Source organism: Camelus ferus, chromosome 16, assembly GCF_009834535.1.
Source record: "Camelus ferus isolate YT-003-E chromosome 16, BCGSAC_Cfer_1.0, whole genome shotgun sequence".
NCBI lineage: Eukaryota > Metazoa > Chordata > Mammalia > Artiodactyla > Camelidae > Camelus > Camelus ferus.
Window position 1 is genome coordinate 2,238,501 of NC_045711.1, and position 13,072 is coordinate 2,251,572.

Genomic DNA, 13,072 nt, shown 5'->3' on the forward strand with positions numbered 1-13,072 from the left:
GTGATTGAGAAAGGACTTGACTGGAAACCAAGCCCCGTTTGCGCCAGCCCCCACACAAGGTGCTTCTGTGTTATCTCATTTAGTCCTTCCAAAAACCCTGTGAGGTGGAAATTCCATTATTATCACCATCGATAATACACAGACTCAGAGAAGTGAAGGAAGTTGCCCAAAGTCACACCCACAAGCAGCAGGTCTATTTGACTCCAAAGCCAGGATCTCCCTAGTGCTCTGTGTTAGGTCTCTTGGGAAAGTCATTTCTCCTCCCTGAATCTGCTTCCTCATCCCAAAGATGAAGAAGTGAAGTGAGATCTCCCCTTAGGTCTCTTTCCCAATATAGCTGTTTGATCCAAGGGTCGACACACTGTGGCCCACGGGCCAAAACGCACCAGCCAGTTGTTTTTATAAATAGTTTTATTGGCGCACAGCCATCCGTATGCATTTATGTACTGCCTACAACAGCAGAGTTGAGTAGTTGTAACAGAGGCTACAGGCCCACAAAGCCTAAAATATTTACCATCTAACCTTTTATAGAAAATGTTTGCCAACCCCTGGAATAGATTAGTCTGTAAGTTTCAATGATGATAAACTCTATATGGCGAATAAGAAGGGATCTGCAGGGCCACACATCAGCTGTAAACTCGGGGCAGTAAGGAGGTGGCTGCCACTGTTGACATTTTACACTTTGGAGCTGTTTACTTACTTTTTACTAAGTTATAATTTACAACGTGCACAAACCCTCACTGTGTAGCCTGATGAGGCATCTACCATCCCAATCAAGATACAGGACTTTCTAGCCCCCCAAAAAGCTCCCTCATTACTCATCCCACAAAGTCACCTCGGTTTTAACCTCTATCATCAAGAATTCGCTTTTCCTGCTTTTTAACATCAAATAAATGGAGTCACACAGTATATACCCTTTTGTGTCTGGGAAAGGTATTTAAATTACAACTTCATAGCTGACAACTTGGAAAGTTGAGAAGTATAAATAAAGACACAAAAATCACCCTTAATGGCACCATCCAGAGATGATCTCTTGTTCATTTATTCAATAAGGGTTTTTAATTGAGCAACCTCTCCGGGCATTGAAGAGTAAGGTGTGAGACAGCCCCTGCCCTCTTGGAGCTGACTGTCCATGGTGTCTTTTTCTCTTGGGCTGGTCAACAGTCAGCACTACCCAGAGTTCCAGCCTGAGCTCAGGGATCATCTGCCCAAAGGCCTGGAAATGGACACACTAGTAATTCTGGAATTTCAAATCACAGGAAAGGGAGGGAACGTCAATGTTCATCCAGACCATTTGGCCATTTTTCAAAGGCCAAGCCTATTGGGAGGTGAAGAGTTATCCAGAAAAGAGCATTGTACCCAAAGCTGGAGACTCAGGTTTTCACACCACAGTCTAGAATCTTCTCTAGACTGCAACACAGCTCTCTGACAATAAGGTCCCCAACCTTCTTCCGACTAGGATAAGGAAGTATTTATGTTTTATTCTAGAGATGATTTCATTTTGAGGCCTTCTAGAGACTTTCCTGAATCAATGCAAAAGCCTTGGAGAGCAGAGCAGCAGAAGATGGAGAGGACCAGGCTCTCCCTACTGTAAGCAAATCTGGGTAATCATGGAAAGTAGGAGGGAGACAGTGTGCACACGAGCAGAAAAGAAATATCACTTGTGCTGTGAAGTTACAGGAGAGGCTGAGTCCAGAGGAAGCCCATTTGCATTGTGTGAAATTTCCAAGACGGTGTCCGGAAAACCTTCACAGAGTGATAAGCCAAGTGGATTTTAAATTATCTTGGATCGGGGACTGTATTTCCCATAGAAAATCTTGGTGTTTGAGCTGTGGATTCATTTTTTAAGTAGAAGAGCCTAATGTGGTTTCTTCAAATTCAGTAACTCTTAAAAAAAAAAATCTGGAAATAAAAGAGCCCAAAGAGATCAGCTGCCTCACTTTTTCACACGTTTTCGTGATGTGCTGCGTCTTTCTAAACCTGTCATATACAGGAACCCGCAATTACGAATTCATTTAATCTTCACAAAAGCACGGTAGAGTATTAGTGTGCTTTTCTACATAAGGAAACAGAAGATCAGGAAGATTATACAATGTGCCCGATTTGCACAGCTGGTTAAGCAGATTGGAGAATGGAAATTTATGTCTGTTTGACTCCAGTGTCTGCCCTCTATTCTCTGCTGTGGAATCGCAGAATGCCCCCTTTTAACTTCCCATCTCCCAAAGCAGTAAAAACTGGAGACCTTCCTCTTTCATCCTAAAGCCATGCTCAAAAGTCCTGAGCCCCAATCTCAGCCCTCCCATTAACTTATCACAGGCCACCTCCTTAAAATACCCTATGTCTTATTTTCCCATCTAAAAAAATGGAGCTACTCTATCAGTCCAGCACTACTTTATCCTGTGTGAGGCATAAACAAGGGTATTTCAACTGTATTGACTTCCTCTATCTGGGGGAAGCTTAACCAAAGGGTTTTATGAGATGATTCACTTGGTTGGCATTTTTGACCCACATCCTGAAGGACTACCTGCTGGGATACTGACCCTTTTCTTTTTAAATTCCCACATGAAGGGGTAGATATTGGACGGCTCACAGATCTAGAGTTGCAGTTACTTGATAAGCACCCATTTGCACCAGGGGGCATATACAAGGACAGGAGAGTTAGAGGCTGGATATGAATTGCCAGATTACCTGGAAGACGTACCTGAAGTCTTCAGAAGTTTCCCTGTACTCTGTGCAACTTCCTGTACGTTCAGATAGTTAGCTTGGGATTGGGGAAGTATGGCTTTGCTGACACCTGAATTTTGAGAGATCAGGAAGCTTGAGAGTCCGACTGGGTACACAGTAGTCAGAACTACAAATCAAAGCCTTGTTGTTCAAAGGGAAGTGATGGCTGGTTTTTTAATGGGGTTTCCCAGCTCAGCCCAGAAACTGATCTTCATTACACTTGACTGCTTCTATCATGATAGCAAGTGAAAGACAGAGAGAAAGGGATTGTTCAGGGATATTTACTCTGAACACTTCATTATCCCGGTTGAGGGGAGCTGGGCAGTCAGAGAACGTTCTCCCATTGGGCTGAATCGTGAGGGCCAAGGATCTGCCTTATGTCACAACAAACCGGAAGACAATAAGGGGAAATGAAGGGCCCTCATTTCTATGAACGTATTACCCCTCTCTCCAGGAAAGACACTGAGATAGTGTAAACCTCCCCTGGAGCTCCAAGCACACAACCACCCCTTTCTCGTGGGTGGCCCAGGCATGTGTAGCAGATCCTGTATTTCAAAGAGGCAGCCTTGCTTTCTAGCAGCCTGTCTCGGATCAGTCACATGTGGAGTTTCAGCTCTTGTGCACCTAGATTTGATCCAAAACCAGGCAGAGAGAACTGCTGACCCTCCCCCACAACCCATGCTGAAATTCCCCTCTTCCTCCTAATTGTCTTTTAAACGTGGGAAAGGCAGAAGAATTTGCATAGACGCTCCTTTGCAAATTCCCTGCTCACTCTGAATGTTTGTCCCTAACCTCCGTGTCCCTCCAACCCCAGCGCTGGATCTGCCTGATTCTGAGAATCCTAAACTTCCAGAGGAGCTAGATTTCACTACTGGGAACTAGCTTCCTGCCTTCCCAGACCGAAAAGTGTGAATGCTATTGTAAGACCGTGGGGTTTCACAGGTGGTCTCATTCCATGCATACAATGCCCTGCCTCCTGCACTTTAGGTATCAGTATTTCCCAGATGACAAACCTGAGGCTCAGGGTGGGGAAGAGGTTGTCCTCTGCCCTCCGAACTATGGGACTATGAGCGATGGATCCTAAAAAGCCCCTTCCCCTGTTCTGCAGGCGCAGTCCAGCCTGTAGGTCTGGGTGAGCCTCCTGCATCCTTCCTTCCTCCCGGGCGCCCCGGGAAGATGCAGGTGGAAACTCCGATAGTGCTGAAAGGTTCCCAGCTTCCTTCCCGGGCCAGGCCAGGGTGGAAAAAAACTTCTTTCCCATGGCGGCTCTGTCAGCACCTTCCTAACTTGGCGTGGGAGACTCCTGCCACCGCCGGTCTGACCTCCTCTGCCGAGCCCAGTCCCTGGCCCTGGGAACCGCTGTGTCCTGGAGCTGCGAATAAACCAGAAATCAGTGGGCCCATAGGACACGCGGCTCCAACTATCCATCCAGCTGCAGACCAAGCTTTGCTTTCCACTCCTAGAAAGGAGGCCCGGCAATCCTAATTTTGCCCCGAAAGCGGAGGCGCTTTGGTATCCCGGGTTTAAACAGAGGAGCGTGGCCCAGGTGTCCAGCTCCCCGGCGGCTTAGCCAGGCTGGGTGCTGGTGCAGCCCAGCTGCTGGGGGAGCTCAACTTTGGCTACTCCCTCTGGCCATAAATTAGTCGGTGCCTCCTCCCAAGGGTTCTCCAGGCCTCCTTCCCCCTCGCCTGCGCTCTTGGGGCCCGCAGTTCTGAAATCCAAACCGTCAAACCCGGCTGGTGAGGGCCTGCAGACCCGTAACACAGGTAGAACCAAATGAAGCCCCCCCAATCCACCCTCACCCCACCTAACACGCCCCACTTCCCCCAGGTCACCGCATCCTTCCCCCTGAGTTCAGTTTCTCCTCCGCCCGACTGGCTTTCCTGGCCCACTGCCTGCCTCGGTTGAGACGCCTCGGAGGGTCTCCACTCTTCGTGTCCTCCTCCATCTCTTTCTTCCAAGAGCACGCCAACTTCCCCCAGCTCTCACCTGAACCCCTGAAGCGCAGTTTCTGCTTCTCTCCGGACTAAAGCCGGACCCGCGCCGATGGAAAAGTCCCGGAGCCTTCCACTCTAGGCTGCAAGCTACTTGTTTAACAAGTCCAAAGGTCAGCTAAAGTTTGGCCGATAAACAGAACCAGTACAAGAAGGTCTTCAGCCCCCCGGCGTGAGTACAATGGACCCTGGCAGCCCCGCTCCCGGCCCAGGTCTCCAGCTCTCCCCGTCTGCCCCTCATGCTTTCCCTCTCTCGGTTTTCCCCCCTCCCCACGCCATTTGCATCTTGCCGAAAGCCGGGCCCTCCCCACTAATTTGCATGTCTTATATGGCCTAATGGTGGCGATCATGGCAAGTTAGAAGTTTTCTGACTCCTCTCGGAGGAGACTCCGGGACCCCGGGGAGTAACAGGTGTCTGGAAGCTGAAGGGTGGGGGGGTTACTGCACTTGGGGGTTCGCTTGTGAGACTCCCCTCCACCCTCTTCTCTCGCACCCACCCACCCCCTCACCCCCTTCTTTTTCTGTCCTTGGAAAATGGTGTCCAAGCTCACGTCGCTCCAGCAAGAACTCCTGAGCGCCCTGCTGAGCTCCGGGGTCACCAAGGAGGTGCTGGTCCAGGCCTTGGAGGAGCTACTACCATCCCCGAGTTTCGGGGTGAAGTTGGAGACGCTGCCCCTGTCCCCTGGGAGCGGGGCAGAGCCGGACACCAAGCCAGTCTTCCACACTCTCACGAACGGCCACGCCAAGGGCCGCTTATCCGGGGACGAGGGCTCCGAGGACGGGGACGACTATGACACCCCTCCCATCCTCAAGGAGCTGCAAGCGCTCAATACCGAGGAGGCGGCGGAGCAGCGGGCGGAGGTGGACCGGATGCTCAGGTAGGCGCGGATCGAGGTGCGGAGTGTGTGCCGGAGCCCGGGGAGCCCCAGGCCTTGTGCCTGAGCGACACTGAGTGCGACCACTCTTGCCAAGTCTGTTTCCCACTAGAGAAGTCCCCCGGGGGGGGTGCTCCCTTCTCTCCCGACACCTGGACCCCTCCCAGTCCCTCTACCGGACGGCCCGAGCCCCGAAGCTTCATGATTCCCTGCCCAGGCCAGCGCCCCGGACCCGTGGGGCCTTCCCGGCCGCGCTGGGTCTCAACCTAGGAGAACTCGAGCTGCGGAGCTCTTGGCTCCGAGGTTTGCCTACGCGATTGAAGGTGCAAGTGGGTGCAGTGAGACTGCGGCGAGTCCCAGGAGCCAAGGCTCGGGCCCGCAGCAGCCCCAGGCCAAGCATTTCTCGCGGGCGCAGCCTCTGCGGTCCTCCCGGGAAAACGCAGGCCGGCCTGAGGCACGGCGCCCTGCCCTGCCGTACTTTGCAAAGAGACTGGCGGCACCCGGGCCGGGACTAGGGGGCGCGAGTTCTCTGGTGGGCACTCCCATCTGCAGCGCCCGTGCAAGGCCTGAGGATTATCCGGAATCCCCAAAACCCGTTTAGAATGGAGAAAGGAAATGTTTGCACGTTGTCGGGTCAGGGTGGACCTGCAAGGGGCAAAAGAAACCATGTATCTAAGCAAGCGAGGGGTAAATGCGACCAAGACCCCATTTCGCCGAGGATTCGGTCGGAGAAAGGAGGGCGTTTCCGGATCTCACAGCCGACACCCCGGCGTCCCCGGGGATTCCAGGCAGGCTGGCCGGTGGTCTGTCTCCCGGCCCGGGGTCGTTTGCTAAGCCTTCCCGACCGGCCTAGAGCTTTGACAGCTGGTTACTAATTATCCAAGGAGCCGAGCGGTTGCCTTAGACCGCACGTCGCTCCCGGCCACTCTGCTTTAGGGCCGAGCCACTCGCTTGGCCTCGGACACTTGAGAACCGCCGGCTCAAGACAGAGCCAGAAGCAAAGTCGCGCCGGGGACTCGGGCAGCCTGGGTCGCACGCCCGCGGCGGCAGTTTGGTCAGGGATATGACCTTGCATTTGAATTTGCTACCTGGGGACCTGGCGGCTTACTCTCTAGCAAAAACAATTGGGGGAATTTCTAGGTTTTTTTTTTAACTTCCCGAAAGTATTTTGCTACAGTTCGCAGGTTTGAGGTTCTTCCCTCGCGGTTTCCCCCAGTGGCGGCGGTTTCTCCCCCGCCGGGGTTAGGGTGCAGGAAGGTGAGAGGAGTCGAAAGAGGAGCGGCTCGGGCGCCGGGGCGGCCCGCAGGTTGACTCGGGCCTGGACGACCAGCCAATCTCTCGCAGCCCGCCGCCCGCCACCGGGGCCCGCGAGGCCTAGGCCCATCCGCCTTGGCCGTAGGCGCCCGCATTCCAGCGGGGTTTTGGAAGGACCTGGGAAACCCGAGGCAACCTGGGGCGCCTCTCGGCCCCCAGCCCCGCGCCAGGCTGGACGCGGCAGAGATGTAATATAAACTGCAGCACGTGGAGTTAGGGTGTTATTAATTTATTTCTATAAATCATCAACAGAAAGATACACAATAAGTCGTGATTAGGTTGAACGGAGAGGCGGGTTATTCATTGGCGAAGTTGTAAACGCAGCTTCGAGGGGGAAGGAAAGCAGGACGCGGACCCGGGGCTTCTCGCGCGACCCGGCCCTCCAGCCGAGGCCCGGCGCCGGACCCAGGCTGCCCCCGGGCAGCCCACGCCGCAAGGCCGGCCGCCGGAGAGCCAGGCCCGGCCCGGGGTGATGGACCTCCTGCGCAGAGACCCGGACTCCAGGGGGCGGGAAGCGAAGCCAGGGGGCCCAAGACCCCCGCTGGGGGCGGGGGACGCAGGACAGACCCCCAGGTTCCTCTCCCTTTCCCTAGCGGGTGCAGCCTTCCCTCCCCCACCACCGGGAGTGGTCGGACTTGATTAAAGTCATTTTTCAAGAAATCGCTAGCGGCCCCCAGGTCACAGCACAGTCGGCTCCTGTGCGCCAGACGCACGCACTCCCTTTTTGGCCCACCCTGCTCCCCTAAGGTGGAAGGAAAAGAACAAGACAAGTCACTCTGGGGAGCGCCTGTCCGCTCTTTCCATCTCCTGGAAGAGGGAGGCGAGAAAGGAAGGTCGCGGCTGCGCGCTGCCGGGTCCCCGGCGGCTGGCGTCCGGTGGCGTTCGGGAAAATTGGTTGCTCCCTATGAAGCCGGGGTTGAGGCTTCTTAACGAAGAAGCGCGGCAGTCTGTGCTGGGGTCCGGGGCTTCTCCGCTCGTGGGCGGCCAAGGCATTGTCTGGGAAGGATCGCGCTGGACTGGCAAGGCGGGCGCCGAGCTCGGACGTTTGACACCTGCGCCCTGAGCACAATGCCCGCGCGCGCCTCTCCGGATCTGTGCTTATCCGGGTTGGGAACCCCTGATCACGGGCTGCATTTTCAAATTTAGACACATAACCCGCCCTCTGGGCTCTACCCTGTGAGGACAAGAGAATTTTGTGGTCAGAGCTGTAAAGGTGTAACTGCGCCATCTTACCCCCGACTCTAGTCCTTTGATGCGGGCTGAAAGGTTGGCTATCGTGTGTAAGGGTTTCCTGGCTGTTTTTGTTTTTTTGTTTTTTTCTTAAACCTTCCCAATTGTTAAGCTAATTCACTCTTTCCACGAACTCATTCGCTTTTAGAACATTACACTATTACGTTAGGTTTCTTAGACACACGAAAACGAACACAAGAAATTTAAACAAAACCCCCAAAGTCAAAGAATCTGTTGAAGCAGTATTAACGTTTAAAATCCACTTTTTCTAACTTTCGAAGCTATTGTTCGTATCCTTTGAAAGTGTTTTTCCACCCTAGATATATCTGTGGAAATATGCGCCAGAAATAAGCTTTTAAATGAGCGTTGGTGTTTATCTGGGTAGGTTCAAAATATTACATTATTTTCTTACTCAAGGCGAATTCTCCAGGTTTGAAACTGAGACGCAGTTCCTTATTTTTTGTTCCTGTTGTTACTTGATTACGTGGTATTACTTGGAAGTACCTTTCTACATACTTGAGAAGTGTGTTAAGCTGTATATAGTTAATCTGAAAAGTTTGCATTTCTCAAAAACATCTCTACTCAAGCCTGTGTTTTCACAGACTTGATATCAAAGACTTGCTAAACTGATCACAATTTTTCAAATGCTTATGAAAATCTCAGTTTAATTACTAGATGTTTAAAAACTCATTAAACAAAATTCATTTTATTTGACATAAACATCATTTAGAAATAAATCAGTTATTTCATTTGCAATACCATCTGTTTTGGCCTCTGCTTTACAGCAGTTTTTATTGTTACCTCTGAAACTAATTTTTCTCATCATTTTTTTCATGTTCTATCAATCTATCATGTACATCAACATACAGTAAAGGCGTGCTGGGTTTATTTTAAGTTAAATATGTAGCTGCATTAAACAAATAGTTTATGTGGATGTCTTGCCTCTTGCCTAGGTTTGTTCTATACTGTGCGCTGTTTTCTTAATTTTTGTTTTCAATTATATCTCTCACTTTTAAGCCACCTATTCAATAAGCAAGAAAACAGATTGGCAAAGTTGAAAACATCTTGAATAAATCCAAAGACACTAATACGTTGTTCTAAAGAAGCTTTTTGCACGACCTGTGTTTATGAGAAATGGAAAGTTATAAGCAAGTCCTTATTCCAAGCTTGAAACTTATGAGAAAGATTAACTTCCAGATACGCTTACCCTATCGGAGGACAAATGTAAGAATACAGGAAAACATGGCATTTGAGATCGTTAATATCTTAGCCAGAAACCGAAATTATTTCTCTTCCGGTTGCTTTTATTTGGAAAGCAGGGCTGTGAAGATTTTTTTTTTTTTCACTTTACTTGCCTCACCTCGGGGGCAGGAATTCTTCAGTCCCAGGGAGGAACGCCATTGTATTTATTAAAACTTTTCTAGAACTCTGGAAACTGTTTAACATTTGGCTGAGACATCCTCCTTGTTTCTCAGAAGGTGGACACAAATGTTTTACTCCTATTTTTTAAGACAAGAAACTGAGACACTCACTCAGAAGGAGAATAATGTGGGAGCGGTCCAGGTGGATTTAGAAACGAATGCTGCCCCCTATCATTGTAGGATCAGCCAGCCCAGCCCCAAGCTCATGGCATCTCCACTATCCAGTGGGCCTCTTGCTATTTAAGTCTCTCACATTCCAGGAAAGTAGAGGAAAGCAAAATTAAATGAAACTTCTCCTTCTGTTTCGCCAGAGAGAATGCTGGTAGTACTTTCCCATTCCTGAAGTTGGGAAGTCATCTTCCTCTTTGTCCTCCTAATCTCAGATGAAAGAGTTGGCATGTTCTCTATAGGAGCTTTCATCTCTTCTTATGTTTAGGTTTTAGTTTAGCCTCGCATCTCTGCCAAGAATGTAACTTGGACAGGAGGAGAAATAGGTGGAGGTCAGAGTTTTGCAGGGAGTCCAAGTCAAACCTCTAGAAAGAGAATATTTCTCCCCAGACATCTTCCACCAGCATCCTAACCATTTGCTTATCTGTCTAGCGAGGACCCTTGGAGGGCTGCCAAAATGATCAAGGGCTACATGCAGCAACATAACATCCCCCAGAGGGAGGTGGTCGATGTCACCGGTCTGAACCAGTCACACCTCTCCCAGCATCTCAACAAGGGCACCCCGATGAAAACCCAGAAGCGGGCTGCCCTGTACACCTGGTACGTCCGAAAGCAACGGGAGATCCTCCGACGTAAGTGCTTTAATCCTGCCTCTGCCTCAACCCAAAGTGACCTTTGCCCCAACCCTGACCCCTGTGGGATGCCTCAGTTTCCTCTTCATCACCAAGGTCTGCATAGCACTTGGCAGGTGTAAGGGAGCTGGCGATTGGATTTGGCCTTCAGAGGTGCTGTACAGTAGGTTGGCTTCTATCATTTTCTTCTCCCACGGTCCCTTAGCACCCAGCCAGTTGCTTTGATGAGCCCTTCAGTGTGTGCAGCGCACTTTGAATTTTTCGGTCCCTGCTTCCAACATCTTTCTCTTTAAAACCAAGTAGGTAACAGTGGAATATCACCCCCAAAGTTAGCCAAGCAGCTCCGCTTGGTACATGACCACAGATCAGAGTTTCCAAGGAAGACATTTAATAGCAATCAATAATATTGATCACAATTATTTTCTTCCTTCCCTCTGAAAAAAGTATAAAAAATTGGAAGCATTTGTGTATATAGCTACATTCAGTACCTGACCCTGTGATCTGAGGGGAGTGGAGGGTACATCTGAGTTCTAAAGCAATTTAAGGTGCTTAGTCACATTTACCAAAATCGGTAGAGTTTTGAGGCCTCAGTTGGTGAGCCTGTGGAAGGAAGAAGCTGCTTCTGGCTAAGGCAGGACATAGGAGAAGTGTCTGCATTTGCAACTCTGACCCATTCATTCTTGTCATTCTCCTCCTCGTCCCCAAATTTCCTTTCTGTCCCAAGATGTCTTCCATTCAGTAACATTGAGAGATTTTTGTTTTAAAATCTAGGGAAGTTTGAGCTGCATTTAAATGACAAGAGTATCAGTGACCTACTTTTTTTTTTTAATTTTAAGAAAGTATACTGTTACATTATACTTGAATTATTTCAATCCAGCCCTTTGCCTAGGAAAATTTTGTATGAGTTTTTGCCATTCCCGCATGCTATCCTCTGGGCTGTGGCTTCTCTGTCCTTGTCAAGATATGAGTTTCCACCACTTTCTGGGTTGGGCTTTTTTCCCCTCTCACCGGATGGCCACTTTTAAAAGTCACTCTTGTTTTCTGCCACACACTGCCCTGAAGTGATTGTTTCAGTGTTTATTGTCTCAATGTCTGTGGGCTGGAAAGACCTTCAAGGTGGAAGGAAAGAGTTGAGGCATTCATTTCGTATTGTGGTGATTACTCTTTTGTGGGAAGCATTAGATGGGTAGGTTTAGAAGAAGGAAAATGAGAGATCTTTGCTGTTGAGGGGAACAGGCCCCTTTTAAACTCTGGGTTGATCCACCATCCATGGTGACTAGGTCTTTAAGAATTTGTGTGTCTGACATGAAGCAACTCCCTGTAATTCCTGGAAAGCCCAAGAAACATTTCAGGAGCCATAGTCTCCAAAGGCCAGAGAACCCTTGGGACCCACCCTCACTCCAACCCAAGCCTAATGAAGCATCTCCAGTTTGAGCTGCCTCTCTGTGTTCCATGGGCTTTCCCTCAGAAAAGGAGAGGGTGGCAGGAAAGGCCAGTTGAAAGCCTCTAAAAAGACAGAAGTCCCAGAAAGTTTCTCAAGGTGCTTGAAAAGGGACATTTTTCAAAAATGTATGACAGTTTCTGCAAGGGATTTTTAAATTATTGTTATCATCGTTTAAAAGTCCCATGAGACACAAAGATTCAGAAGCATCCCTTCATTCTGTAAATATTATACAAGCATCTATGAGGTTCCAGGCACTTGCTGGGCTGTGAGATACACAGGTTCTTTTCTTCAGGGACATACAACCTAGTGAGGGAGATGAGATGTTTGAGTAAACAATGACAGCTGCTTTCTAAGAGTTGTTATAAATATATACACAAGGGCCAGCAGAGGAATTGCTAAATTGCCTAGAGGCATCACAGAGGGCTTCCTAGAGGAGGTGACATTTGAACCAATTTTTTTTTTTTTTTGCTTATTCTTATGCTTGCTTTTTTTTTTTTTTTAATTGGAGTACAGTCAATTACAATGTGTTAATTTCTGGTGTACAGCACAATGAACCAATTCTTGAAGGATGACTACAAGACAGGAAAGCATGGGATAAAAATTAGGAAGTGAGATGAATTTAAAAAGGGACACAAATGAATGTGGTGGTTGGCAGGGGAAAGAGCAGAGAGAATAAAAAAAGATGACACATGACAACAAATTTTCTTGAGAAACTAGAAATAATAAATGGTAATAATCACGTGCCCATCTACGCAGATAGACTCTCCTTGTCCAGGCTGGCTCCTGAGCCTGTAAAGAATTTGCTGAAGCCAACTTATCTGAGTTAATTTTTACGGACAATGAACATTTTCTGTGTGCCCCCATCCCGCCCTTACATTAATCTAGAAGGAAATGGAGAAGAGTTGGTGGTGGGTAGAGGACGTGTGGGAGCCTAGTCCTTCAAAAATTGAGCTGCTGGGGTCTTGAGGTAGTAGAGCTTAGATGACTCTGAGAACCTGCCGGCAAGTCAGCCCGGCTAATCCGGGAATGTGCTGGGTTCTGGACGCCATGCAGGCTGCTGCTTCCTCAAGGGGCAGCCAGAGGCAGCCCCCCACGTTTGGGCAGCTGTGAGTGTGTGTCACACCCACCACAGACAAACGTCAGGGGTCCCTTCCATTACCTCCCCCTAAGTCCGATTTGAAGATTTTGTGGGCGGGTTGTTTGGGTTTTGTTTTTAGCTAACTGGTTACTGGTTACGAGTTTAGTGTCCACAGGCTGGGTTTATATCCTG

The 13,072-nt window shown here is 49.3% G+C and overlaps 1 protein-coding gene and 1 long non-coding RNA gene across 7 annotated transcripts in view; one reads left to right on the forward strand and one right to left on the reverse strand.

The window, feature by feature from the left end:
* Window positions 1-393: 393 nt before the first annotated feature.
* LOC116669252 lies at window positions 394-4,953 on the reverse strand. Its single transcript, XR_004326583.1, has 2 exons — window positions 4,714-4,953; window positions 394-4,096 (listed from the first exon to the last, which is right to left on the reverse strand). It is a non-coding gene; the product is annotated as an uncharacterized LOC116669252 (long non-coding RNA).
* HNF1B (HNF1 homeobox B) overlaps window positions 4,952-13,072 on the forward strand; it is a 52,222-nt gene continuing 44,101 nt past the window's right edge. For 2 of the 6 annotated variants that reach the window (XM_006173584.3, XM_014559011.2), the window contains exons 1-2: window positions 5,253-5,596; window positions 10,159-10,358. In XM_006173584.3, coding sequence (XP_006173646.2) covers window positions 5,253-5,596; window positions 10,159-10,358 — 544 coding nt within the window. Of the gene's footprint in view, window positions 5,597-7,211; window positions 8,174-10,158; window positions 10,359-13,072 lie in introns of those variants that run through there. The other 4 variants (XM_006173586.3, XM_006173585.3, XM_014558999.2 and 1 more) reach the window with 4 other exon arrangements.